This window comes from Pipistrellus kuhlii, unplaced genomic scaffold (assembly GCF_014108245.1).
Source record: "Pipistrellus kuhlii isolate mPipKuh1 unplaced genomic scaffold, mPipKuh1.p scaffold_m20_p_37, whole genome shotgun sequence".
Classification (NCBI taxonomy): Eukaryota; Metazoa; Chordata; class Mammalia; order Chiroptera; family Vespertilionidae; genus Pipistrellus; species Pipistrellus kuhlii.
In genome coordinates this window covers 5,482,615-5,509,329 of record NW_023425537.1, presented here as the reverse complement: position 1 = coordinate 5,509,329, position 26,715 = coordinate 5,482,615, and the positions used below count along the sequence as shown (strand labels likewise).

The 26,715-nt window shown below is 61.0% G+C and overlaps 4 protein-coding genes across 4 annotated transcripts; 3 read left to right on the top strand and 1 right to left on the bottom strand.

The window, feature by feature from the left end:
• The first annotated feature begins 1,165 nt into the window (after positions 1 to 1,165).
• Positions 1,166 to 7,979, top strand: SP6 (Sp6 transcription factor). Its single transcript, XM_036407672.2, has 2 exons — positions 1,166 to 1,315; positions 4,618 to 7,979. Exon 2 carries the CDS (start codon positions 4,676 to 4,678, stop codon positions 5,813 to 5,815), a length of 1,140 nt encoding a protein of 379 aa, XP_036263565.1. The 5' UTR covers positions 1,166 to 1,315; positions 4,618 to 4,675; the 3' UTR covers positions 5,816 to 7,979.
• A 4,632-nt stretch (positions 7,980 to 12,611) lies between these two features.
• SCRN2 (secernin 2) lies at positions 12,612 to 16,694 on the top strand. Its single transcript, XM_045570834.1, has 8 exons — positions 12,612 to 12,758; positions 13,098 to 13,254; positions 13,531 to 13,712; positions 14,739 to 14,938; positions 15,368 to 15,593; positions 15,713 to 15,877; positions 16,027 to 16,099; positions 16,344 to 16,694. The coding sequence occupies exons 1-8, from the start codon at positions 12,709 to 12,711 to the stop codon at positions 16,506 to 16,508; spliced, it is 1,218 nt and encodes a 405-aa protein (XP_045426790.1). The 5' UTR covers positions 12,612 to 12,708; the 3' UTR covers positions 16,509 to 16,694.
• A 64-nt stretch (positions 16,695 to 16,758) lies between these two features.
• On the bottom strand, positions 16,759 to 21,106 carry LRRC46 (leucine rich repeat containing 46). Its single transcript, XM_036461437.2, has 8 exons — positions 20,819 to 21,106; positions 20,613 to 20,718; positions 19,427 to 19,535; positions 18,598 to 18,644; positions 18,162 to 18,271; positions 17,933 to 18,002; positions 17,494 to 17,633; positions 16,759 to 17,180 (listed from the first exon to the last, which is right to left on the bottom strand). Exons 1-8 carry the CDS (start codon positions 20,826 to 20,828, stop codon positions 16,816 to 16,818), a joined length of 957 nt encoding a protein of 318 aa, XP_036317330.1. The 5' UTR covers positions 20,829 to 21,106; the 3' UTR covers positions 16,759 to 16,815.
• Positions 21,107 to 21,195: 89 nt separating this feature from the next.
• On the top strand, positions 21,196 to 26,232 carry MRPL10 (mitochondrial ribosomal protein L10). The gene is made up of 5 exons (XM_036461438.2): positions 21,196 to 21,348; positions 22,839 to 23,008; positions 24,036 to 24,200; positions 24,452 to 24,596; positions 25,365 to 26,232. Exons 1-5 carry the CDS (start codon positions 21,297 to 21,299, stop codon positions 25,634 to 25,636), a joined length of 804 nt encoding a protein of 267 aa, XP_036317331.1. The 5' UTR covers positions 21,196 to 21,296; the 3' UTR covers positions 25,637 to 26,232.
• The last annotated feature ends 483 nt before the right edge of the window (positions 26,233 to 26,715 follow it).

Below are 26,715 nucleotides of genomic sequence, written 5' to 3'. Positions count from 1 at the left end.
GCCTGGGGAAGTCAACGTGGCGGGCAGAGGAGACACAACCGGGAAGAGGGCAGCATCGGACTAACGGGGTGCGCGGCTGGGCAGGTGGGGGGTGGAGGGCGGCGGAGAAGGGTCCCGCGCTTCCCACCGGCGCGCGCCAGGCACCTCCACCCGCTCGGATCTGGAGAGAAGGTGGGAGCTGCGAGCGCTCAGACGTTTGGCCGGAAAGCTGCCTCGTTTGTATCAAAGGAACCCTAGACCCTTCTTCCCCTGCGCTAAGAGCCTGAGTGTCCGGCACCGCGGTGAGACTCCGGAAGGAGTGGCGGCGGGGGTCCCTCCGCTCGGGCGCGGCTCTGGCTTTGGGGCCGGGCGCGCGGGGCGCGGTGGCGGGCAATGTGAGCGGGGATGGGGGGTGAGTCGGCGCCGAGGTAGCAGCTGCCGAAGGGAAGATGGAGAAGGAAAGCCCCGGGGCCTGGGAGGTGAGCGGCCGGCAGAGATGGGCCAGAGGGGCAGCTGATGGGAAAGAAGAGGAGGCGGTCACTCTGCAAAGGCGCGTGGCCGGAGAGGAAGAACTGGAACCCCAGCGAGAGCAAGGACGGGGGAGGGAGGTGGTGCTGTAGAGAGGTGGGGGGGGGGGCAGGGGAGGAGGGAGCAGCCCAGATGAGTTTCTCACGGCCTGGGGCTGGCAGGAGAGCGGACAGACGCCTGGCGCTCCGTCCTGCTTCCTTCTCCTCTCGGTTCCCAGGCAGCGCTCGGGGGCGAGGGTCGTGGAGGCCAAGGGCGCCCTAGGGTGGCTCAGGATCAGCCCGGGGCCCGCCCCCTCTTTGTCCCCCCCACCCCCCGTCGGAGTGAGCCCGCGTCCGCAGCCCTACCCAGCCAGCTCCCGGGCAGCTTTCCTCCCCGCCCGGGACCCGGGAGACACTACTGGGAGACCCGGAGGGGCGAGGAGGAGCGAGGGAGGCGGCGGGAGGCGACCTAGATAGCGACCCCGCCCCCATTCCCTCCCGCCCGCTCCCCGCGGCCCGGCCCGCCGCGCCTCCCGCCCGCCGCGCCCGCAGGGGTTAAGGCGCCGCAGGTGCGGGGGGCGGGGCCCGGCGCCGGGAAAAGGGGGCGCGGGCCCGGGATGCAGGCAGAGCGCGGTGAGTCACGGCGGCGCTGGCCTCGCTCGCTCGCTCGCTCGATCGATCGCTGGCTCCCGCCGCCCTCCGCCCTCCTCCGCCGGGTCGGGTCGCGGCCCCCGCTCGCCCTCGGCCGGAGAGCCCGCCCGCGCCCAGGCCCTGGAGCGCCCGCCGGGAGCGCGCCGGCCCGCCGAGCCCGGAGCCCGCGCAGCCTCCAGGTAGGAGCCCGGTCCTGGCGGCGCGGGGTGCGCGCCCCCGGGGTCCCCTCGGAAAGACGCACCCCAGCTTCCCTCCCGGGACCCTGGGGGAGCAGAACCCGAGTGGCTCAGAGCCCCAGCGGAGAGGAAACTGGGCGGACGGGAGAGACTGGAGGGACCGAGGAGACAGACGGGGAACTGGGGAAACTGGAGCGACTGGGACAACCGGCGGACTTGAACCTTAAGGACGGGGAGTCCGACCGCCGCCTGAGCCCGGGGTCCGGAGAGGCAGGCGGGGGTCCGAGAGGCAGCGGGGAGGAGGGGATCGGGGTCTCCGGCCGCCTTCCCGCGACGGGGCCGCGGAGCCGGGAGGGTGCGTCCTGCGGGCTCCCACCCCGAAACCCTGAAACCTGGGCGGCAGCCGTGCACCCGGGGCTCGGGCTCCCTGCCCTGGGCCGGGAGGGGCCCTGCGGTGGAGCCGGGGTCCTTAGCCTCCCCACCCCCTTAGCCTCCCCACCCCCTAGCCTCCCAGGCGCCAAGAGCTGTTAGGGTCCCAGGCCGCCCCGTGCCGCCCGGCCCCTCCCGGGCTGCCCCGCCTGGGCCCGCGGCTCCGCTCCGGCAGCTTCGCCCTGTTCCTTTCTTGTGGTGAGGCCGCCGGAGCCTGAGTAGGCGCCCCGGCCCCCCTCTCTCTCCCCCTGCCAGGCTCCCGCGGCCACCTCCCTGCTCCCGAGGCAGGAGGCAGCAGGGTCAGCGGAGCCCCGCCGCCGGGGAAACACCCGCCCAAACCAGAGACCTCCGCTGCCGATCAGATAGGAACCCCACACCTGGGTCTCCCGAGCCTTAGGGAGGGGTGGCGAGAGGAGGGGGACCTAACATCACAGATACGTGGGCCAGAAAGGAGTGCAGGTCTTCAGGGTCCCCATGGCCCAGGGAAAGTGGAGAGACCTGGTTCACAGAGATACAGACAGCACATACTGTGTGTGTGTGTGTTTCAGTCCTCACCAGAGGATATTTTTCCATTGACTTAAAAATATATATATATATTTTATTGATTTTGTACAGAGAGGAAGGGAGAGAGATAGAGAGCTAGAAACATCGATGAGAGAGAGAGTAATCGATCAGCTGCCTCTTGCACATCCCCTACTGGAATGTGCCCGCAACCAAGGTACATGCCCTTGACCGGAATCAAACCCGGGACCTTTCAGTCCCCAAGCCAAAGCTCTATCCATTGAGCCAAACCGGTTTCGGCTGATTTTTTTTTTTTAAGAGAGTGAGTGGGAGAGGAGACATCGAGAGAGAAACATTGATGTGAGAGAGACATCGATTGGTTGCCTCCCGCTTGCACCCGGACCAGGGCTGGGGATTGAGCCTGCAACCGAGTACATGCCCTTGACCGACATCAAACCTGGGACCCTTCAACACACAGGCTGACGCTCTGTCCACTGAGCCCAACTGGCTAGGGCCATGCTTGTTGATGGAATGAATAAATGAGCGTCTTTGTTCAAGTCACTTCTCCCAATACTGCCTCAGTTTCCTCTTTTATAAAAAGAAGAGTGTTAGTCTGAGCGGTAGACCTCAACATTTGGTTGCATGTTAGAATCATCCGTGGGACTCCTATCAATGGCCCAGTTGGCTGAAGCATCATTCCATACACCAGAAAGTGGGAGGTTTTATTCCCAGTCAGGGCTCTTTCTCTCTCTCATCTTCCTTTGAAGTTAATTTTTAAAAATGATTAAGTGAGCCTCTTAGTTATTAGAACTTACTAGTTATATTCTTTAAAAAACAAATAAAATAAAAATGACCCACGCCCAGAATACATCCCTTTATGAAAAACTTCTTTGGGCAATTCTTCCTCTTAACTTCTGTGATTCTGGCTTTTCTGTTGCCCTCTGCTTCCCCCCCCCCCCCCCCTGCATCCCTTAAGGAGTTTTGTTTGTTTGTTTTTTTTGTGTGTTTTTTTTTTCCTTTTCTTTTTTTAGTATTTTCCTTTTTTCTTGTTCTTCTTAAATAGCTGCTAAATATCTATATCTATTTGAATATAGGCATATATAGATATAGTTAGTGATTTCAGAGTGGAAGGGATAGGGAGAGAGAGATAGAAACATCTATGACGAGAATCATTGACCCGCAGCCTCCTGCACACCCCCTACTGGGGATGAAACCTGCAACTGGGGCGTGTGCCCTTGACTGGAATCGAACTGGGGTCTCGGCAGTCCACCAGCCAATGCTCTATCCACCGAGCCAAAGGGCTAGGGCAGGAGTGTCAGTTTTACCTTCGTGAACTTGATGGTAAACTCTCTTCCTGACCCCCTTCTCTGGGGAAGCCAACCCCTTCCGCCCGCTTCCATGGGAAGAGGGCCTGGGTAGCAGCAGCCAGAGAGAGCTGGCTGGCAGCAGTGCGGGGCGGGACCGGGGAGGGGGCTTAACTTTCTCTGGTGGCCAGAGGGCCCCCAGAAACAGCACTGGCTGAACCCCCGGGCGGTGAAGTCCTCACCCAAGGGAAGCGTGAGGGCCCGGGCAGGGAGCTGGGGAGAGTGAGGTTGGGCAGTGAACATGCCTCCGAGATGGAATTCGGGGTTTTTGTTTTCTTTTCCAAAACCCCAGAATCTGCTTTGGGCTTTGAGAAGTCAGATAACCTCAAGCTCTGGGTTTCAGAAGCGGGCCTCCTCCCTCTCCCCACCTGTACCCCGAGGTAAAGTGGGAAAGCTGCGATGGGCCGGCAGCAGGTCTGCTGGGGAAAGCCCTGCCCTGCGCGGGCCTGGGCAGCCGGGGCAGGCAGGGTGAGCAGTCCTGTAGGAGTGCCCTCCCCACCAGCCTGGGACCAGCCCAGCTCCCAGGATGAGCTGGGTCCTCCAGGAGAGATAACCTAGGCCCATGGTCGGCAACCTACGGCTCGCGAGCCACATGCTGCTCTTTGGCCCCTTGAGTGTGACTCTTGCACAAAATACCGCGGCCTGGGCGGGTCTATGTTGAAGAAGTGGCCTTAGAAGAAGTTTAAGTTAAAAAAATTTGGCTCTCCAAAGAGATTTCAATCGTTGTCCTGTGAATACCTGGCTCTGTGGACTGATGAGTTTGCTGACCACTGATAGGGGAAGGTAAACTTCCATCATCCTCTGCCCTTGGCGGAGACCTTCACCTCCTCAAGGCTTCTGTAGCTCTCTCAAATCCTCTGAACGGATCTTGAGTCCCCCAATCGGAGGTGGCATTTCTCTTCTCACCTGGGGGCGGGGAGAGGGAGGAGCGCTTCGCAGGGAGGGGACCGGGTTGGGACGGAAGGGGAGCTGGTGGTTTTGCTCACTCCACCTCTTCTCTGCCTCCTGTAGGTCTCACCTGAGGTGCCCCTGACGGTCCCTGCCCCCCAGCGCCCCCCGCACCCCGGCAATGCTAACCGCTGTCTGCGGCTCTCTGGGCAGCCAGCACTCGGACGCGCCTCACGCCTCGCCTCCGCGCCTGGACCTGCAGCCCCTCCAGACATACCAGGGCCACACGAGCCCGGAGGCGGGGGACTACCCCTCCCCGCTGCAGCCTGGGGAGCTGCAGAGCCTCCCGCTGGGCCCTGAGGTGGACTTCTCGCAGGGCTATGAGCTCCCGGGGGCCTCCTCCCGCGTAACCTGCGAGGACCTGGAGAGCGACAACCCCCTGGCCCCGGGACCCTTCTCCAAGCTCCTGCAGCCAGACATGTCACACCACTACGAGTCGTGGTTCCGGCCGACTCACCCGGGCACCGAGGATGGCTCCTGGTGGGACCTTCACCCGGGGACCGCCTGGATGGACCTCCCGCACACGCAGGGCGCGCTGGCCTCCCCTGGCCACCCGGGGGCGCTGCAGGCCGGCCTGGGGGGCTACGTCGGAGACCACCAGCTCTGCGCCCCGCCGCCCCACCCGCACCCGCACCACCTCCTCCCGGCCGCCGGGGGGCAGCACCTCCTGGGGGGGCCTCCCGACGGTGCAAAAGCCCTGGAGGCGGTGGCCCCGGAGGCCCAGGGGCTGGATTCCGGCCTGGACGGGGCGGCGCGGCCCAAAGGCTCCCGGCGCTCCGTGCCCCGCAGCTCCGGCCAGACCGTGTGCCGCTGCCCCAACTGCCTGGAGGCGGAGCGGCTGGGGGCGGCTCCATGCGGGCCCGACGCGGGCAAGAAGAAGCACCTGCACAACTGCCACATCCCCGGCTGCGGCAAGGCCTACGCCAAGACGTCGCACCTGAAGGCGCACCTGCGCTGGCACAGCGGCGACCGGCCCTTCGTGTGCAACTGGCTCTTCTGCGGGAAGCGCTTCACGCGCTCCGATGAGCTGCAGCGCCACCTGCAGACGCACACGGGCACCAAGAAGTTCCCCTGCGCCGTCTGCAGCCGCGTCTTCATGCGCAGCGACCACCTGGCCAAGCACATGAAGACGCACGAGGGCGCCAAGGAGGAGGCTGCGGGCGCGGCCCCGGGCGCCGAGGGCAAGGCCGGCGGCGCGGCGGAGCCCCCCGGGGGCAAAGGCAAGCGGGAGGCGGAGGGCGGCGCCGCTCCCTCCAACTGAGCGCCTCCCGCGGCCTCCCCGCTGGCCTGCCTCCCCCGGGCATGGGGCATGGGGCATCGGAGAGAGCCGGCCGGCCTGGGTCCCGGGGGGCGGCTTGGGGGGAGCAGAAGGTGCTTATTTATTGAGAGGGGTGAGAGGCGGTGTGGGGTCGGGGAGAGGGGGCGCTAGCGGTGTTGTAGTGTCTGTGGCCGGACAGGACGCGTTGGCCTGTTGGGCTGGCCGGGATGTGCTGGGGGGAGGGTGGGGAGCTGCGTGTGCCCCTCCGTTCTGGGGTCCCTCCGCGGGAGGGATGCGACGGCCGGAGGGCGGAGGGGACGCGCACCCCGGGAACACGGAGGCCGGGGCCGCCCCTGCGCCCGCCCCGCCGGGGGGACCTGTCTGGACGCGCCCTCGGCGCCTGGGAACCAGGACATAAAAGCGCCTCCGGATCCGCCCTGTGGCCTGGCCCCTTTCATCCCCTCCTGGTCCTTTCCCCGGGGTTTCCGGAGGGAGAGCCGAGACTGGGCAGGGAGGCTGAGGGTCCCCTTCGGGGAGGGCTCTCGCTTGGCCTGGGAGGCTGTGGCTGTAAAAGGAACTCCTTTGGGGCGCCTCCTGGTCACCCTTCCAGACCCGGCGTGATGGAGCCATGAGGAAAGGCGGGAGAGGGCCGGAGTCCGGGCAGCTTCCCGGCTAGCCCTCCCTGTGGGGCGGAGAGAGGAGACCGGTGTGGGGCAAGCAGGTCCCCTTCTGAGAGGAGAGGAAGCATTGTAATGGGGAATGGGAGAAGCAGACCCCTTCCGTTTGGAGCTCGGATTCGGTCCTTTGCTCTCGGTCTTGATGACAAATAAGGTTCAGTAGTCCCCACTCCCCATCTGACACCCCCAGCCCCTCCTCCACCACCCTGGGAGCTTTAGAGGCTGCCAGGAGCCCCCGCTCTAGAATTCATGTAGTTCCTCATCCTAGGCTCCCCACCATCTGCCTCCCCCCGCGGGGATGGAAGTGACGGGGTGACCACGGCTTGTGGCTTGTGGGGGTCAGGAGGGGGTGCCCCAGCAGAGGGAGCTTGGGGCCCCTCCTGTAGGGGGTGTGTGTGGGCCCCATCCCTCTCCACAGGAGTGGCTCTCCCACCGGGAGGGGGCTGCCTCCTGGGCAGAAGGGAGGGAGGAGTCCAGCAGAGGCGAGGGGGGGCAGGAGCCGGGGAGGGGAGAGGGTGGAGCGAGCGGACTCTCCCGGGCTTGATATGGAGGCAGCAGGGTTCCCCCTGACCTCCCCTCTTCCCTTGCAAAGCCTTTTGTGAGGATTAGTTGTGTATTGGTTTTTAAGTTATAAGCAAAGGGTATTTTATTTAATATTAGGGCATGTGTTTGTGCATATCGTGTGTGTATGTGAGTGCGTGCATGTGAGTGCGTGTGTGTGTGTGTGTGTGTGTGTGTGTGTGTGTGTGTTTCTCTACTGAGCCTGTGGTCTCCAGCCAGGGAGACCCTACCTTGTTCACCCCGTCCAAGGCCCCGGGCTTTGGGCCTGCGGTGTCTCTTCCTCCTTCGGGGACGGGGGGCCCAGTCCCAGGAGCTCACTGGGAAACGGGGCTGGGATCTGGGTGGGAGTGTGTGTGTGTAGAAGGGAGTCCTTCCATGGGACAGGGTGACTCTCCCAGCAGGACGCCTGGGCCTGGGGTAGTGTAAGAAATAATGTTCTTTCTTTCTGTTCCCTCTGACCCCCTGCCTCCTGCTCACCCAGCCTGAGGTCCCCTTCCTTGGCGCGAGGGTTGGGGGCAGGAGCGAGCTGGCAGTGCCCGCAGGTTGCCGGGCCGGGAGAGGGGGGGGAGAGAGGGAGGGCACCGTGGGTGTGAGATGCCTTTCTCCTCCACCCATCGAAACCAGCCGCCACCTCCCTGCGCTGCTGGGACGGCGGCTTTCCCAGTGACCATCCGACGGGGAACTCCCCGAGGGAGCGTTGGTGGGGGTGGGGGACCTGGCCGCCCCCGCGTGGAGGCCCCCAGCTCCGAGGTGCCCGGTGAGGGCTTTGGTTAGGCTTTCTGTCTGCCCCCTTCTAGGCAGCCCCCTAGAGGAGAAATGTAGGAATTTTTTTTCTTTAACTGCTGTGAACCCACTTTGTTGGGGTGGGGGAGGGAGGAGAGGAAGAAGCAGCCTGTGTTTTTTATGCCACAATAAAGTCGTCAACCACATCGTTGCCTCATTTGTCTCCTAGCCCCGGCTTCCTCTCAGACTCGGTGTCCCCGAGCCTGAGGACCGGGCTGCTGCGGGGCGGGGCGGGCACTTCCCTTTGATCTGCAGCCCTGGGCAGCCTCGCCTCCCTGCCTTTGTTTGGGGCAGAGCTGAGCTGATTGAAGGGTCCGATCCTGCCCCGGAGGTGGCTGGTTCAGGGCGGGGGAGGAGCACCCTCTGGGCCGGGAGCTCTGCTGGCTGCCCCTCCCTGGTCTAACCTGTGCCGATGAGGAAGTTCCAGATGTTTCCTTCCTCCTCCACAGACGAGCCCCCTCTTTCCCCTCCCCTGCCAAGCACGCTGCCGGTCCCCGCCTTCCCCGAGACAGCCGGCCTCCCGCACCCTCCCCCCACATGGGGGTGTGTGTGTGTGTCAATCGGTCCTTCTGGCTGTGAGTACGAGTGAGCGGGGGTGACTGACAGCGATTTCTTCACCCAGATGATCTCTATCGGGAACGAGGCGATGAAAGCAGCCAGCATATCTGATGGGCGGCCGCCCAGCTGGAAGGCGGGAGGGGAAGGCAGCTGCGACTCCCAGAGAGAGACCCGCCGGTTACCCAACCGGCCGCGCACTGCGCCCGCGCCGCCCGCGCCGGACCGGGGCGCCCGCGCACACGCAGCGCTGCCCGTCCGCGCACTTTCCCAGGCCGCCCGGAGCCTGGTATGTAGTTGGTGCCTAATTAATGCCAAATGAGTACAAAACCCCAACTCCAGCCAAAACCGGTTTGGCTCAGTGGGTAGAGCGTCGGTCTGTGGACTGAAAGGTCCCAGGTCAAGGGCCTGTACCTTGCTTGCGGGCACATCCCTGGTAGGGGGTGTGCAGAAGGCAGCTGGTCAATATTTCTATCGATGTTTCCAGCTCTCTATCCCTCTCCCTTCCTCTCTGTAAAAAACCAATAAAATATATTTTAAAAAACTGAGGATCCAGCCCTCACCCCGGGCATGTGCCCCGACTGGGGATTGAACCGTGACCTTCTACAATAGTTTGTCGGTTGACACTCAACCACTGAGCCACGCTGGCTGGGCAGGTGTGACTCAGTGGTTTTTCACTTTCCCATTCTACTTTTTTTCTTCTTCCCCAAAACTGTTCTTTCTTTATCTAATGGGATTTCTATTCCCCCCACTCTAACCCTAATCCAGTTTCTCAGAACCAAATCTGGTACCTGTCACAGGTTTGGGCCTGGGGCACCAGAATGATGTGGGGGTCAGACAGGAAGCCACACTGGTGTGTATGTGTGTGTGTGGGTGGGGGGGGGGGGGCAAAAGTTTGTTCCAATCTGCTCCTGAGTTAGCATCTGGGAGGACAAGGAGCAGGTGTGTTCTGTGACCTCATGCCCGCCCCACTTCTTGGGGCGCTCTTTTGTTCCCCTGGTTCTGGGGGATTTAGACCCCAGGAACCCGGTGAGCCCTCTCCTGTCCCCCCAGCGCCGTCTCCAGGGCGCGGAGGGCAGCTCTGGGGCCGGCTGGGCCTGTCTGGGCAGGGCCGGGGCTGCCCCTCCTCCCGGGGCAGCTCCTCCCGCTGACCTGCATTCTTAGCGGGGGCCTTTGGCGGGGCGCTGGCGCTCCCTCGCCTTGACAGCAATGCTGCCTGGCTGGCCTGGCCCCCTGAGGGAGCCCAAGGCGGCCACCTCTGACCCTCAGGTCAGGAGCCCCTGCAGGAGGAGCTGGGAGGGAGGGAGGGAAATCAGAGCATCTGCACTGACCCTTCGGGCGGCTTCTCGGAGCCGCCGTCTCCTCTCCCCGGACGTGGGAGTAGGATTCCGAGGTGGGGAGTGAAATTGGAATGGAAAGTGGCAGGAGCCGGCAGCCTGGGAACCGCCGCCTGGGGCTGTGCGGCAGCGACGCCGCCTCTCCTCCTGCCGGTCCCGCCCCCTAGCGGGGAGCCGGGGAAGTGCAGGCGGAGAACCAGCTTTCTCGCTGGCCGCTTCGTATATGTGCTGCCGAAGCGAGCACTTCGCTGGCCGCTTCGGCGGCGCTCTGGTCAGCCCACAGCCTTGGTGTTTGTTTCTGGAAATGCCCTGCAATGGCAACCTTACCGCCCCTCCCTGACGCTGCACCCAAAGCAGCCTTCCCCTCCGCATCAGCCCGGGAAACTGGACTGCTCAGCGTCCCGTCCCAGAAGTGTGGGTTTGCAAAGAATCTCAGGAACCAAACAGTCCTGTTGTTCCCAATCGGTAGACTATTCGGATCACCTGTGGAGTTTTCCAAGCTACCGAGATTTGCCGAAACCGGTTTGGCTCAGTGGATAGAGCATCCGCCTGCGGACTGAAAGGTCCCAGGTTCGATTCTGGTCAAGGGCAGGTACCTTGGTTTCGGGCACATCCCCAGTAGGGGGTGTGCAAGAGGCAGCTGATCGATGTCTCTCGATGTTTCTAACTCTCTCTCTCTTCCTCTCTGTAAAAAAATCAATAAAATATAAAATGAAATAAAAAGATACCGAGGTTCCCTCCCCCGAACTCCACCCCGGTATGCCCCCAGGGGCTGTATTAGAGCAGCTTCTCACATGTCATACCCGAAGTCCGGTGAACATGCAGCTTCTCATCCAGGAGGTCTGAAGTGGGGCCCAAGTTTCTACAATTTTCACACGCTTTCAGATGATGCGGATGCCGTCAGTCTGCCAACACTTTGATAGCAGAGGATGTAAGTACCGTGTTGTGCAGTGGGAGTTGTGTGGCTGAAAAACAGCCACCCTGGCTGGGAAGCTCAGTCGGTTGGAGTGTTGTCCCGATACACCAAGGTTGCAGGTTCAATCCCCAGTTAGGACACAAACAAAAGTCAACCAAGGAATGAAGGAATAAAGTGGAACAACAAATCGATGTTTCTCTCTCCCCCTTCCTCTCTCTCTCTCATATCAATCAATCAATAAAAATGAAAAAATATTGCCCTAGCCTGTTTGGCTCAGTGGACAGAGTGTTGGCATATGGACGGAAGGGTCCCGGGTTTGATTCCGGTCAGGGGTACATGCCCAGGTTGTGGGCTCAATCCTGAGGGGGGTGGTGTGTGGGAGGCAACCAATCAGTGATTCTCTCTCATCATTGATGTTCCTCTTTCTCCCTGTCCCCTCCTCTCTGAAATAAATAAAAATACATTTTTTTTTAATGAAAAAATTAACCCTCCCTCAGCCCACCTGTGGTTGAGAACCACGGAGGCCTTCACAGGGTATGTGACCTGCCCAAAGAGACAGCACAAAAGCAAGCTCAGATGCCAGTCCGCAGAGTTCCAGGCAAGGCTCTGCCCAGCTTCTAGGTCATTCTTCCGTTCAAGTGGCAGTCCCCTTCCTGAAAGTGCAGCCCATCTCCCTGGAGACAGCATCTCCTTAGGATACCTGAGGGCATTTAGGAAACATCTCAGGTTTCAGGCCCCCAACAAACAGCCTTATCTGCCAGGTCTCCTCCCGCCATGGCCAAGCACACCCGCCTGCAGCCTGCCTCCGGGCTGAGCCTCAGCCTCTGCCTTCATTCCCACTCCAGGAGAGACCTGATACAGCAGTAGCACTGGTTGTGTGGCTGGTGGATGTGGGGGAAAACAGATAATCTGAAGTGTCTCCCCCATTCCTGAGGACTTCACAGAGCAAAGGCGATGAGATGCATTTGCTTAAAAGCTGGACACGATGGAGATCGCTTACAGAGGAAAACGACCCAGGAAGCAGAACACTTGCGACCAAGACTTCTGTTTCAGCTTCACGGTGTGTAAAGACGCCGTATCTTTGGAGTAGAAATTTCCAAATGTTGCTACAAAGCACTGGGGGCGGGGGGGGGGGGGAGAATCAGTCTTTGGGGGTTGGATGGGTTTTATGTATAGGTGCCCTTCAAAAAGGTACTAACTTATGTATGTGTTCCCTTACACCTCCTGGCCTAGCCATTAAAAAAAAAAAACCTTTTCGCTCAGCTGGCGTGTATCAGTGATTGAGCGTGGACCTGTGAACCAGGAGGTCAGGGTTTGATGCCCGGGTTGCAGACTCAATCTGGTGTGGGGTGTGCAGGAGGCAGCCAATCAGTGATTCTCTCTCATCATTGATTTTCTCTCTCCCTCTCCCTTCCTCTCTAAAATCAATAAAAATATGTTTAAAAAAATACTTTTTCCTTCTTTTTAAAAACATTTTCCCCCCCAGAGAGAGAAAGGAAGATCAGCTGGCTCCTGCGTGTCCCCCACCAGGGAGGAAGCCCACCACCTGGGCATGTGCCCTGGCCGGAAATTGAACCAGTGACTTCTTGGTGCATGGGACAAAGCTCAACCAACTGAGCCACACCAGCCAGGGACTGACCCTTCTTATAGATCTTACTGGGGAGGTGGGTGGGGCACCAGCCTGGGGTCCTGCCTTTGGAATTCAAACCAGGGCACAAGTTCCTTATTTCCAGATGCCCCAGCACTCTCAGCTTCCTAATAAGCCAGCCCAGCTTTTCTTTCCTCTCCCTTCACGTGGCTCCTTTCTGCTCCAGCTCCTGCTCCCCACGGCGATCCTGTTGGAGTCACGAGCTGGTTCTCAGCCTTTTTCTGCTGGAAAGCTGCGCCCCGGGAAGGGCCTGCAGCCACGCCAGACTAGGGAGGCCCCTCTTCCCCCAGGAGCGGTGCTAGCGCGCACCCTGGTGGCAGGTAGGGGAACTGCAGGCGTTCGGTTCCAGCTCCGCCCCCGGGGGCAAGGCCTTCCAGGTCACCTGGGAACCTCGGTCCAACGGGCAGACCTGACCCTCCATGGAGGCCCTGGCTCCCGGAACTAAGCTGGGATCTAGCAGGGAGAGAGGGTGAGGAGCATACAGTACTGGGGAGCCAGAAGGGGCGGGCAAGAGAGGGGTGCGGACACTTGGGAGAGGCGCAGGGTAACAGGGGAGATGGACTAGGGCGCTCAGAAGGGCAGGGCCCCGGCCTGCTCATTCCTGAGCCCGGAGTGCGGGGAGAGAGGGGTGCTTCCGTGTCACCTTGCACATATGACTGGGGTGGGGTGTGCGTGGGGTGTGGGGCGTCCAGAACCCGCAGGCACTGCCTCCCCTGAGTGTCTGTGTGCACGTGTCGGGGAGGGGCTCCCCAGCACTGATTCAGGCTGGGGTAGTGGAGAGGGACCCCTGGTCTCCCCCTCTCCCCAGATGGCATCTGACACCCCCTGTTCCTGTGACTGCTTTGTCCCCGGCCTCAGCCATCCCGGCTGTGATCTTTGCCAAGAACTCAGACCGGCCCCTGGACGAGGTGCAGGAGGTGGTGTTTGTGCCCGCGGGCACCCATGCCCCCGGCAGCCAGCTCCAGGTGGGTTAGGCCTCGCGGGGTGCCGGGGGGGGGGGGGTGTGACAGATGCAGGCTGTCTTCTACGGCCTTTCTCCTCGCTGCCCCCGCACCTGGGAGGCCTCCAGATGGGGGAGAGCATGAGCTTCATGTCCAGCAGCCTGGGCTTCGCCTGTTAGCTCACCTCTGTCGCCCTCAGTTTCCGCATCTGTAAAGTGGGGGTGCTGAGGCCTTCCTCTGAGGGCTGTGGAAGGACTCTCCCCCTTTCTGAGCGGACACTCCTCCCTCTCCCCCCCGCAGTGCACCTACATCGCGGTGGAACAGGTGGCGGAGACCCATGCTGTGATCCTGAGCCGCCCTCCTTGGCTCTGGGGGATGGAGATGGGCGCCAACGAGCATGGCGTCTGCATCGGCAACGAGGCCGTGTGGACCAAGGAGCCGGTCGGGGAGGAGGAAGCCCTGCTGGGCATGGATCTGCTCAGGTGCGGCCCCTGCCCCCCCTCACCCCCTCTGCACCCAGAAGCCTGAGGACCGAGGCCTCCCCCCTCCTCGGAGCCCGGCCCGCCCAGGGCCTCCTCCTGTCTGCGCCCTGCCTGCCTCAGGTCACCCCAGGGGGCCGCCTGCCCCTCCTCCCGGGGCTTCAGCTCCACAGTCTGGGTGGGAGCGCCCCCAGGCGGCCACCTCTGGCCTCTCCTGGCCCAGAATCAGTAGAGGCGAAATGTGTTTCCAATGAAATCTCACCGAGAGTCCTGATTCATCAGACCAGTAAAAGCCGAGCAGCTCTGGTGGGAGAGGGGGTGGGTCAGGGCACTGCTCTGAGACTGCTTTGGGCCTTCGCATGGCGCCGTCAGAGTCAGCCTGACCACCACAGCCTGAAGCTCCCTGCAGTGCTGGCAGGTGTCCTATGGGGCTCGAGCCTGACACCCACCCGCCCTGGCCTCTCTGTGCCCTGGAGCGCCCGCCACCCTCACCCCTGTGCCTGAAGCTTCCGGCACCCTCACCCTCACCCCTGTGCCTGGAGCTTCTGGCACCCTCACCCTCACCCCCGTCCCTCACCCTCACCCCTGTGCCTGAAGCTTCCGGCACCCTCACCCTCACCCCTGTGCCTGGAGCTTCCGGCACCCTCACCCTCACCCCTGTGCCTGAAGCTTCCGGCACCCTCACCCTCACCCCCGTCCCTCACCCTCACCCCTGTGCCTGGAGCTTCCGGCACCCTCACCCTCACCCCCTTCCCTCACCCTCACCCCTGTGCCTGGAGCTTCCGGCACCCTCACCCTCACCCCTGTGCCTGAAGCTTCCGGCACCCTCACCCTCACCCCCGTCCCTCACCCTCACCCCTGTGCCTGGAGCTTCCGGCACCCTCACCCTCACCCCCGTCCCTCACCCTCACCCCTGTGCCTGGAGCTTCCGGCACCCTCACCCTCACCCCTGTGCCTGGAGCTTCCGGCACCCTCAGCCTCACCCCCGTCCCTCACCCTCACCCCCGTGCGCCGGCCTCCGTGTGCCGGGCTGGCTTTACAACGCAGCCGCTCCGCCCAGGAGGCCGTGCTCGTGATCGCAGGCTTGCTGGAGCGCCATGGGCAGGGGGGCAGCTGCCGGGAGGACCCCACGCCCTTCTGCTACCACAACACCTTCCTGCTGGCCGACAGGACGGAGGCCTGGGTGCTGGAGACGGCGGGGCGGCTGTGGGCCGCTCAGAGGATCCAGGGTGAGGCTGGTGCTGGGCCTGCCTTTTGGCAGCCGTGGGAGGGGGCGGGAGGATGGTGGCTGCAGGGGAGAGCCAGTGCGGGTGCAAACCCCTCGCGGGGTGGAGCCATGCGGAGACATGGAAAATGAGCCCCGCAGGGACACACACACACACACACACACACACACACACGCGTATCCTCCCCCTTCCCGTGGGTAAGTCCTCTTGTGCTCCGGCCTGCTGCTCCCTCCGAGGAGCCTTCCTGGGCCCCCTGACGGTCTGGCTTCCCCCTTTCTTGCAAGCAGGCGCCTCCTCATCGCCCTCACCACCGATGGCAGGCGCCCGTTTGTCTCTGTGGCTGTCCTGTCTCCCCGCCACCACCGTGTCCTCAGCGCCAGGCCCAGCGCAGGCCTCCATAACGAACACCCCCCCCCCATCCCCCCCGCGGAGGGGGCCGCAACCTCTCCAACCCGCTGAGCATCGGCGCGGACATCGCGGCCGAGCACCCGGCGCTGACATCGCGGCCCACGCCCAGGCCCGCGGCTGGTGGGGCGGCCAGGGCGCCTTCCACTTCGCCCGGGCCTTCTCGCTGGGCCAGCAGCCGGCGCGCATGGAGGCCGCCAAGGCCCGCTTCCGGGCGGGGCGGGAGCTGCTGCAGCGGCGCCAAGGTCAGGGGGTGCGGGGTGAAGGGGTGAGGGCGGGGGGGGGGGGGCACACAGCGCTGCCAGCCCCTCCCCCCACAGCTTTGGGGCCCCCTTCTGCCCGGGGGACCCCTCACCCCGTCCTGCCCGGCAGGGGCCATCACGGCCGAGGCGATGATGGACATCCTCAGGGACGAGGAGAGCGGCATCTGCATGGACGCGGGCGGCTTCCGCACCACGGCCAGCCTGGTGTCCGTGCTGCCCCGCGGCCCCGCGCGGCCCCGCGTCCACTTCCTCACCGCCACGCCCGACCCGGCCAGGCGAGTGCGGGGCGGGGCGCGGGGGCCGGGCGGGCCCACGGGGGTGTGACAGCCCCCCGTCCCTCCGCCTGTGCCCCGCAGGTCCGTGTTCGGCCCAGGCCCCGGCGTTCGGAGCGCAGGACCCCGTGCGGGCCGCGCCCCGCTTCCGGGCCCGGGTGGACCGGCCGCACGCGCTCTGCCGGGGACACCAGGCGGCCCTGGGGCTGATGGAGAGCAAGCAGGTAACCCCGGGGAGCAGGGCCTCCGGGGGACCCCTCGGGCCCCCACACCCTTCTGGGCTCGGGGAGGAGGAGGGGGCTTGGGGGTGGGAAGAGGGGTTTCTCCCTCCGGAGCCAGCTGCCCAGGGGCATGTGGTGCCCTTTGTCCCTCCTGCTGCTGCCTGAGCCTGAGCCCAGAGCCGGGCCCTTGGGAGGGGAGCTGCGGGGGCTCATCTCTGCTCCGCCCCCCCCCCCCCCCCCCCCGCAGGAGCAGGGGCAGGGGCTGCGGCTGCGGCAGAAGCAGCGGGACCTGGAGCAGGAAGGCCTGGAGTCTGTGAGGGGGCTGCTGGCCAGGGCGGGGGCCCCTCCCTCCCAGGAGCTGGGCGGCCTCTTCCAGGCCTTTGTGGAGAGGGAGAGCCAGGCCTATGTGTGAGCCCCGCGGCTGCTCCCGGCCCCGCATCTCCTCCCGGCCCCGCGGCTCCTCCTGGACCAGCCTAGGACTTGGGCCTGGGGTGGGCCTGGACCCAGGAGGGTGGGTGTGGGATCAGAGCAGGTCCTTCACACCCCTCATTCTGAGTGGCTGGCTCAGCCTCGTCTTAATAAATACGTTTTATTTCTCCTGTGTTTGGCTGATGGCTTCCCTCGAGCCGCCCCCAGTGACGTGGACACGTTCCGGGCCTGGAGACACTTTATTGGGACCGGTCCCGCCACGGGGGGCCCCGGGAGGGGTCTGCTCCTGTTCACTTCCTGGCTCTCCTGGTCACAGTTCTGGCTGTGCCGGGGGCCGCGGCCAGGGCGGCCTTGGGGGCTGCAGCCGCTCTGACCCCCTTCCTGGCCTGCGCGGTGCTTCGGGGGCCCCTGGAGGCCGGGGGGCCCGGCTTCTTGGCGGAGGCGGCTTGTGGCGAGGAGGCCGGCTCTGGGGGTGGCTCCTTCCCCCGGGGGGGAGCGGCAGCCGCGGGGTCCCCGGCCATGGGCCCGCCGGGCGGCGGGGGCAGCTCCGTGAGGACCGGCTGGGTCTCCAGCCTCAGCAGGTGCTCCGTCCGGGCTGCCTGCTGCCTGCGCGCCCTGTGCCTGCTCATGTCCTGCTCCAGCTCCTCCAGGAAGCCTGTGAGGGCCAGGACGGGGTGTTGGGGTGTCGGGGTGTCAGGTGGAGCCCGGGCTCAGCAGGAAGGCCCCCCAGGCTAAGGGAGCTGGTCTCTGGCTGATCTGAGCAAACTGCCCTTCCCGACGGGGAGGAGCCTGAGGCTGGGGAGGGGGCGGAGGGTGGGGGGAGTCACCTGGGTGCCCAGGCTGACATCTGGCCCTGGCTGTACTGTCCTCTGGCCCAGAGGCTGAGCTGGGCTCGGGGCCCCTTCCCCAGAGCCCCCGGGGCGGGGCTGAGCTCTGGGGAGGCTGCCGGCCTCGGGAAGCAGGGTCACCTCGCTCTGCGCAGAACGGGCTGCTCAGCTCGGGGAACTCCTCGTCCGAGGCTTTGTCCTCCTCGTCCGAGTTCCAGCGCTCCGACACCGGCTGCCCGTCCAGGTCCATGAGCAGGGGCAGGGCTCCCGTCACCCGCTTCCTGCAGGGCAGGAGGCAGAGGCCGCGCTGGAGGGCACCCCTGCGTGTGGAGCCTGGGACCCGGCACCGAGCAGCAGCGCCGTGGTGGCTCGGGAGCAGGGAGTCCCCAAAGGGCTGGTTTTCCGTGGCGTTACGGGGGTGAAGGGGAAAAGGGGACCGACTTGAGCTGGGGTGGGGGGGGGGGAGGAGAAGGGACCAGGGACCAGACTCCAGATTTGCAGGCTGAGAGGGGGGCCCCCGTGGAGGTAGCAGAGGGGCTCCGCCATCACCATTTCCTCCCCAGCTTCCATTCCTCCTCACCGGTAGCCGTCCTGGCTGGTGCAGCTGTTCCCAGTCAGGTTGAGAATGAGAAGGCTCTGGGGGAATTCATCTGCTCGAACCAGAGTGGGGAGATGAGGCTCTCATGCCCACCTTCCAGCCCAAAGCCACCGCCTCTCTGCTCAGCCCGCCCCCCTGGAGGGTGCGCGGGCCCAGGGGGGTGGGGGCAGGGCGGAGGGAGCGCCTCCTGGGCCAGAGGCAGGCGCCCTACCCAGCGGCAGTGTTGCTATCAAGTTCTCCGAAAGGTCCAGAAACTGGAGGTATGGGAGGTCACGGAGGTTCTCCACCTGCTGGATTCGGTTTCCCGCCAGAGACAGGAAGCTGCAGGGGAAGGGAGGGGCTCAGAGAAAGCTGAATGTCGGAACAGGGGCTCAGAGAAAGAGCTGAATGTCAGAACAGCCGCCGGGGAGGAAGAGGGCAGCAGGTGCTCCGGCCCCGGGCTGGGCAGCCGGGCGGCAAGTGGGGGCACGTGGCCTTTCGGGGTGAGGGAAACAGGGCTAGGCTCACTGGGTCCTCCTCAGCCGACAAGAAGCCAGGCCTGGAGAGATCTGAACCAGTTCTCTGGGGATGTTACCAGGGTTCCTCCCTTCACCCTCGCCCTTCTTTGCTCCCCACCCCCACCCCCTCCCGAGCCCTGGCCCCCGTACCGTAAGGAGGGGACACAGGCCAGGTTCTCAATTCGCTGGATCTTATTCTGCGGGGAGAAACCAAGGCGGGAACCCAACCTGAGGTCAGCTGGGTGAGGGGCCCTTTAAAGAGACAAAACCCCACCACCACGTCGATGCTGGCAGCTGGGACCCAGGACCCAGTCACCGAGCTGTCTGTCACCGCCGGGGGGTGGCTTGCTTTCCCCAGGTGGCTGGGGAAGGGTGTAAATTCGGGGCAGACTAAAGTGGATGAATGCACACCCTGCTCACCCCACAGCCAAAGAGTGGCCTGGCAATCAGAGAAGGAAACTGAGGCGACGCAGGGAGATGGGAAGGGTCTCGGTGGGGGCGCACACGCACGACAAGAGTCATGGACACACGTTCCTTTGGTTTGTGTGGTTTCTGCGGGGAAAGGCTCAGGGAGCTGGACATACTCATTGTGGCTGAGGCTGAAGGTCACCCCCCCTCACCATCACAGCCTTCAAGTTTCTGAAGGACACAGAGGGATCTCCGTGGCTCCTTCCTCTTCTTCAAAACAGAAAAAGAGCTTGAGCTACATAACTTTAGAGATTTAGAACCAGGCTAGGAGAAGTGTCTGACAACACCACCACCACCACCACCACCAAACGGATTCAAGAACATGCTCTTTTGGGAGGACTGGTTTTTCCATTCCAGAGACTCTGGCTCATCTGGGAACGGTTTCCATGAAGGCCTGCCTGCTGGACACCAGGGAATGGGCTCGATGACCTGGTTGGCTCCTCGCAGATTAGACAGGGTTGGTCCACAGGAAGCAAGGGGAGAGGAAGCGGGGGCGGGGGCGAGAAGTTACCGCTTGCAGGTAGAGGCTGTGAAGGTTCTGGAGGCCCTCTAGGTTCTTGATAGTGGTAATCCCCTCCCGGTCCAGGCGGACGGTCTGTAGCTCAGCGATAGTGTGAAACCTGGGAGGGCAGGCAGTGGGGCGGTGTGACAGAGTGCACTTCTGTGGTCTCTTAGCAGGGAAGCTGGGTGTGTGTGTGTGTGAAGGTTTTTACGGAGTGGATGGCTAAGTGACATCTGAGGAGGAATCAGCCGGGAAAGTGAGAGGGGGTGAGGAGAAAGCATTTCAAACAGAAGGAATAGTCTGTGCTTATTCAGCCTTTCTCAGACTTGAATGCCCGTACATCCCCGAGGGTCTTTTTAAAAATGCAGATTCTCATTCAGTGGGCCTGAGATTTTTCTTTTTCTTTTTAAAAAAAAAAAAAAAAAAAAAAAATATATATATATATATATATATATATATATATATATATATATATTTTTTTTTTTTTTTTTACAGAGAGGAAGAGAGAGGGATAGAGTTAGAAACATCAACGAGAGAGAATCATCGATCAGCTGCCTCTTGCACACCCCCTACTGGGGATGTGCCCGCAACCAAGGTACATGCCCTTGACCAGAATCGAACCTGGGACCTTTCAGTCTGCAGGCTGACGTTCTATCCACTGAGCCAAACCGGTTTTGGCGAGATTTTTCATTTCTAACAAGCTCCCAGGTGATGTTAATGCGGCTGCCCCCTCCCCTCTCCCCAGCACCCAAACCACTCTAAGTAGTAAGGCACTGAGGTGTGAGAACTTGGCGTCTTAGAGGAATTGCACACTTGTGGGGAGTGGCGAGAAATAAGGCTGGATGGGCAGCAGAGGTCAACTCATGCTAAGGTGTTTGGATTTTATTTTGGAAGATTCTATCATGATCAGAAAAGGATCACTTTCGGAACAGCAGGGGGAGCCTGGACTGGGGTCATGGGGGGCTAATTAGGAGTTTGCGAGGTGATGACAGCTTTATCTAAGGCAGTGGAGTGGACACGGTGGGAAATAAATAGAATGATTTTGAAGGAGAGGAAATCAATTTGGCATTGCCACTGATTGAACGTGTGGAGTAAGAGAGGGACAGAGATGAGCTGACAAGTCAGTACAGCTGAAGGGACTGGTCATTCCTGGGGACTTCAATATTCCAGCACCCTTCTCTCTCCCTGCACTCACATCCTCTCTGACAGAGCCTCATCCTCACGGAAGGTCAAGTTCCGCTTAGTGATGAGGGCTTCGGTAATGCACACTTCCCCTTTCTCTGGACTCTGGGCGAGCTGAGCTGTGAAAAGACAGGTTCCATCGTTACAATCCCTTATTCTCGGAGGCCTGACCCTCCTGTTCCCCAACGGCTCTACCTGCCATCCCGTCTTCCTACTCACCTCCAGGCATGATCTAAAGGCTGCTGGCCTGGGGCGGGATTGGCACCAAGAGCAGAGTTTGGATAGGCCTTTGGGGATGGCGGGATCCAGGATGGTATGAAGAGAGAGAAAGCTCAGAGACTTAGGGGACAAGGGAAAGGGGTTGATCCAAGGGGTTGATTCACTTCTGCCCAAATTACTGAAGTGGGGTAGAAGACAAACGGAAACCGAAGTGGAGGGCCTGGAGTTTGCGGGCGGCGGAGGGGTTTTGCTGGCCGGAAACTCTGCGAGGAGAGCGCATCCCCCTGCAGAAGCGCGGTTCAGCCGGTTAGCGCTGTTGCTAAGAGACCGACGCCAGGGGTGGAGGAGAGGGAGGGCTCGCCGCGCATGCATAGTACTGCTCCAGTAGGCGGGCCCTCCCACCGCTTCCGGCCCCAGGTATCCCACAATCCTCAGCTCTTTCCGTCTTACTCGGCTCCCGTCCGTTCTCCCGAAGGCAATGGCCGCCGCCGTGGCTGGGATTCTGCGAGGCGGCCTCCTGCCCCCGGCGGGTAAGGAGCGGCCCAAATCCTCACGGCGCGTTACAGCCGGTGCTCTCCAGCCCTCGGCTCCCCTCCTCTGCTTCCGGTTCCTTCCCGTAACCTCTGACCTCTGACTCCAGGCGGCCCCCGGTGACCCCCAGCTAGATCGCCCGCCGCCTCCTTCCCCAGTCAGTTCCCCGTGACTCCAGATTCCAGTAACAACCGCAAACGGCGACAGCGTCAGCCATGCCACAGTGTTTATTGTCTACGCCCCCAGCATTCTTTGGTCGGTTTTGCTCGCCTCCAGTTTCCTTTGGACCACCCCGGGCCCCCCAACCTTGACATGATGGCTCCTTACGATCTCAGCCTAAATGTCACTTTCTTAAGCCTGCCCTTACCACCCTCTGCAAAGCAGGTTTCCCCTGTTACATCTGTACCTTGCGCCCTCTCGTTAGCCCTGTAGCTTTGCATTTATTTATTTGTCCATCAGACTTTATAAACTCCCGAAGGGCAGAACCAGCATAAGCAACAGGTGTGATAATGCCTAACAGTATTAGGCATGCCTTAGGTGTTTAATAAATGACGTTGAGCGCACTAGATAGGCCTGGTACAGTGACAGATGTGGTATATGTGTTATTTACATCTTAAAGCACCCGATGAAAAAGCATTCTCGTCCCCTCTTTACCGACGATGAAACCAGTCAAGTTCCAGAGCCTGTGCATTTTTAATTGTTAGATTTGTGGTCCCTGGCAATACAAACTCACCCCAAGAACTCTCTTGACTGGTAGAGCTACCTTCTAGTTGAACCTTTCCCTGAGATCTCATCCCAGGCTTGGGAAGGGCTGAACGTGGGAAGCCGTGGACTGAATTCTTTTATTGAGGATGAAGGGGTCACTCGGGCCCAGTATGTTGAGTAGTTCTCTTGTCTTCTGAGGGGTGCTCTCTGGCAATGCCTGCCAACTCGATGAGCAGAGGGACTGGAGACTCGTTTGGGGGAGCTCTGAGGGCAGTGTAACTTCCCCCCTCCCCCTCTTCAAATCGTGGGAGATGGCGTCAGAGCAGTGGATTTCACCCTTCAGCATGCATCGCCTGGAGGGCTTACTCAAACATGCTGGGCTCCACTTCAGGTTCAGAGGATCTAAAATGGGGCCCGAGAACTGGCATTCCTAAGAAGTGCTGCTGATGTTGGTTGGTGCTCAAAATACTTTCTCTTTGGTTTTCATCCTCCCCCTCCCCCCAGTCGTGCACAAAAAAATGATGGAAAAAAGTAATAAATAATAACCAAGTACTGGAGAAATGGGAACCTCAAAGGATCAAGCAACTGAACTAAGGTCAGCCATTAGGAGAGAAGGTTTGGGGATTCGGGATTTCTAGCAGGAAATTCTTCATCCCACTTTGGGCTCGGTTCGGCTCTGTGAGCCATGGTTGTCTCTGCCCGGAGAATGGCCCTTTTCTCCACCCAGGGCAGACTAAGGCCTCCAGGATGCTGCATCTCACTGCCCTGCTATTTCCCCTGCCAGGCCGGCTGCCCACCCTCCAGACTGTCCGCCATGGTTCCAAGGCTGTTACCCGCCACCGTCGCGTGATGCACTTCGAGCGGCAGAAACTGATGGCTGTCACTGAGTATATCCCCCCGAAACCTGCGATCAGTCCTCAGTGCCTGGCTCCTCCCTCCAAGCCAGTCCAGGAGGTAAGAAGCCTGGGCATGTTACTTGGTGGTGGTCTGGTGGTGGTCTGGTGGTCTGGTGGTCTGGTGGTGGTCTGGTGGTCTGGTGGTGGTCTGGTGGTATGGTGGTCTGGTGGTGGTCTGGTGGTCTGGTGGTGGTATGGTGGTCTGGTGGTCTGGTGGTCTGGTGGTGGTATGGTGGTATGGTGGTGGTATGGATATGGTCTTGTATCCAGGACCATAGTGAAGTGGGATTCCAAGACACAGTCATCCACATCATTACTTCTCGCTTTGACCCATGGCCCAGAAACCTTAAAGTGAAATCTTCACTTGGTTTGGCTTTGGCCTTTTGACCTCTGTGGATTGGACGGGTCTCCTGAATTTCCCTCATTCCTAACTTGTCTCCAAAAACATGTGGGTGGAAGCTAACCAAGTGTGTGGTGGTGGCGGCGGGGTAATTGGGGAGAGGATCTCTGTCCTGTCTTGAAGGACTTGAAGCTTCCACATTATTCTAGAAGAACGATAGTGGTTTTCTGTTTTTAAAAAGAACAGAAAGACCAGTGTGAATGTGGCTATCGAGCACTTGAAATGAGGTCAGTGTGACTGAGGATCTGAATTTCTGATTGTATTTAATTTCAATTAATTTAAATAGAAATAGCCACATTTGACTAGTGGCTACTATACAGGGCAGATCTAGAATCTGGATTTAGCACAGTAGTGAATCTTCCATTTTTGCCATACATGCATTAATATTTTCATGGAATTCTGCAAACAGCACCATGACTTCTAAGTCAAATAATATTGACTGGGTCAGACTCCGACCAGTTTGGGGGACTCGGTGTTCTCAAGTTGGAAAACACGGCTCTATTGACCGCTTATCTCTGAAAACGAAAGGATAGAATGGAAGCTGGGACATGTCCCTGGGAGTCAAGGGCCCAACTATCCTGCTTGTACCTGATCTTCCCCCGCATTTGGATTCATCCCTGGGGGAGGTGAGGGGGACGGAGAAGAAGCTGCTTAGGTCCCCTGGGTTATCCCTTCCTGATCTTAGGAGACAGGCCTCATCCGGCTCATCCGGCGGGAGATAGCAGCAGTTTTCCAAAACAACCGAATGATAGCCATCTGCCAGAACATCCCCATGAGCTCGGAGGACAAGCTGCTCATGCGACACCGGCTGCGGAAACACAATATCTTGGTTAAGGCCTTCCCTAACCAGGTAGGGAGCCACCTACCCATGGACCCTGCCTGTGTTCCCTTCCCCTTCCCCTGCCCCACAGACCCAGCATCTCTCCCCGAGGGCACCTCCGACTCCTCCCCTCCACTAGCACCCTCTCGTCTGGTGCCTAAACTGCCATTAGGAGCTGAGGAGACCCTCTGGTTTCAGCCTTAACCGATGTGGCCTGTGCCCAAGGCGGGCAGCTCTTCCTCCCGCTCGCCCCCAGTGAACCCTCTTTCCTGCTGTCCCAGTTCCTGAAGCCCTTCCTGGAGGGCTCCAAGTACCGGAACCTGCTGCCCCTCTTCGTGGGGCACAACCTGCTGCTGGTCAGCGGAGAGCCCAAAGTCAGGGAGATGGTGCGGGTCTTGAAGAGCGTGCCCCTCCTGCCGCTGTTAGGTGAGCAGCTCCCCTGCCAGGTGTGTGTGTGTGTGTGTGTGTGTGTGTGTGTGTGTGTGTGTGAAGGGAGCGGGTGCTACAGCCGCCCAGTGCTGTCTGCTAGGCACCTCTTTGGAGAGGAATCCTCTCACAGATGGGGCCTCCGTCAGCAGCGCCATTAGCCCAGGGCTGCCTGTGTCTCCTGACACCTGTGTTGGCTCGCTGCCTGCATCCCTTATGCACGGGGGAGATTAGGGAAGGCAGAGAGGACTCTGCTGGGGGAGGAAGTTCAGACACTGAGTCTTTACTAGGTGCTAAAACCCAATGACAAAGATAATGAAAACAAATAGCAAGTATAGATGCTGAGGAACAGAGAGCAACGTTTCCCAGACTCCCTGATACTACGAATCCCTAGAGGCAGTGTTTCTCTATAGAATACTGATTTCATAGTCTCTGGGAAGGGGCAGGAATCTGTTTATAACCCCCCCCCCACACACACACACACAAACACATACTCCATGGTTCTTCAAGAAAGTTAGAAGAAAAAAAAGTTTAGGAACAGTGACTTAGAAGGGGTCGGACCAGGAGGATGATTTACTTAAGGATTTTCTAGAGAAGAGTTAGGAAGGGGCGAGGGGATCCGTCCCAGACACAGTGTGAGTGGCGGGGGGGCACACGTGGGAGCAGGATGGGAGGTGGAGGAGGGTAATGGAGAGCAGTTCCTGGGCTGGAATGTTCCAGAGAGGAGAGGCGTTTGTGGGGAGCCCACCTGACCCTGTGCCTTCCCAGGCGGCTGCATCGACGACACCATCCTCAGCCGGCAAGGCTTCATCAACTACTCCAAGCTGCCCAGCCTGGACCTGGTGCAGGGGGAGCTGGTGGGAGGGCTCACCCTCCTCACGGCCCAGACCCACGCGCTGCTGCAGCGGCAGCCCCTCCACCTGACTGCCCTGCTGGACCAGTACGTCAGACAGCAGCGCCAGGGGCACTCCGCCGAGCCGGCCCCTGGGCAGCCCGACCCTCCCGACTCTGCCCCGGACTCACAGCCAGCCTGCCCGTAAACACCCGCCCGCTGGCCGTGCCGTCCTTGCGGAGGAACTTGGGGTGGGAGGGGCACGTGTTCCCTGGCTTCTACTGACGACGATGACCTCAGAGGAAGAAGGATTTCATTTCAGAATGGCGGCTTCTGATCTCCGTCTTTGCCCTTCGTTTTTCCAACCTGGGACCTGACAAGAGCAAAGTGTCAGCTCCACGCTCAAGGCAGAGGCTGAGCAGATGAGGATATTGCCCTCTGCCTCGTGCTCACTGTCCTTGGACTTGCCTCCCCAGCCGCCCCTGGTTGTCAGAGCAGCTCAGCCCAGTGATTGTTCTAAGGATGGGTTCTGTGGGAGCCCCCTGTGCCAGGCTGCGTGCTGACCACTTCCTGGGTGTTAGTTCTTTTGTTCCCGGGGCAGAGAAGTTGCTGCCTGCCCGGGGTCATGCAGTTGTAAGAGGCAGAAGGGCTTGGGCCAGGCCCTCTGCTCTGAGACGTGCTCTGGATTTCCAGAGCCGCCTCCGTGAGGCCCCAGGTGGGCTTGGATGTGAGTTGTCCATCCTCGGTGTGCGGTGTGGTGGAAAGGCTGGGAACGCTGCTTTATGACAAAAATAAATGCATTTTAGTCTGTTTTGCTGTTTACGAGCTTACCTTCCCTCTCCGCTTATCCTCAGGGTCCTCTCTGACCCTCACTTTCCCCCCTAGAAAGTCCTTCCTCTTTCATGTCCAAGCCGGTTACTTCCCTGTCCCCACACCCACAGATGGCGGCCCCCAGCTCTGCCCAGCAGCTCACACGTCTCGGGCGGTTCTGAGCAAAGGAGCTGGGGGAGACCAGCATTCTGCGAAAATGAGGGGCTTTGGGGCTCTTAAGTAGGAGGGGTCATCCAAGTCTTGGGGAACAAAAGTGCCCAGTGAAGGAGAGAGGATATTGAACTGGAAGCTGCCTCTTGTCCTTGGCGCATGCGCTGGGTGGACACCAGGGTGACGTGGGGAGAGTGGCTGCTGAGCCTTCCTCCTGGACGTGCGACAGGCCCAGCTTCCCAGCCTGGACAGGCACTCTGGAGCCCGCTCTGCAGCAGCTTCTCTGCCTGGTCCCGGACCAACGCC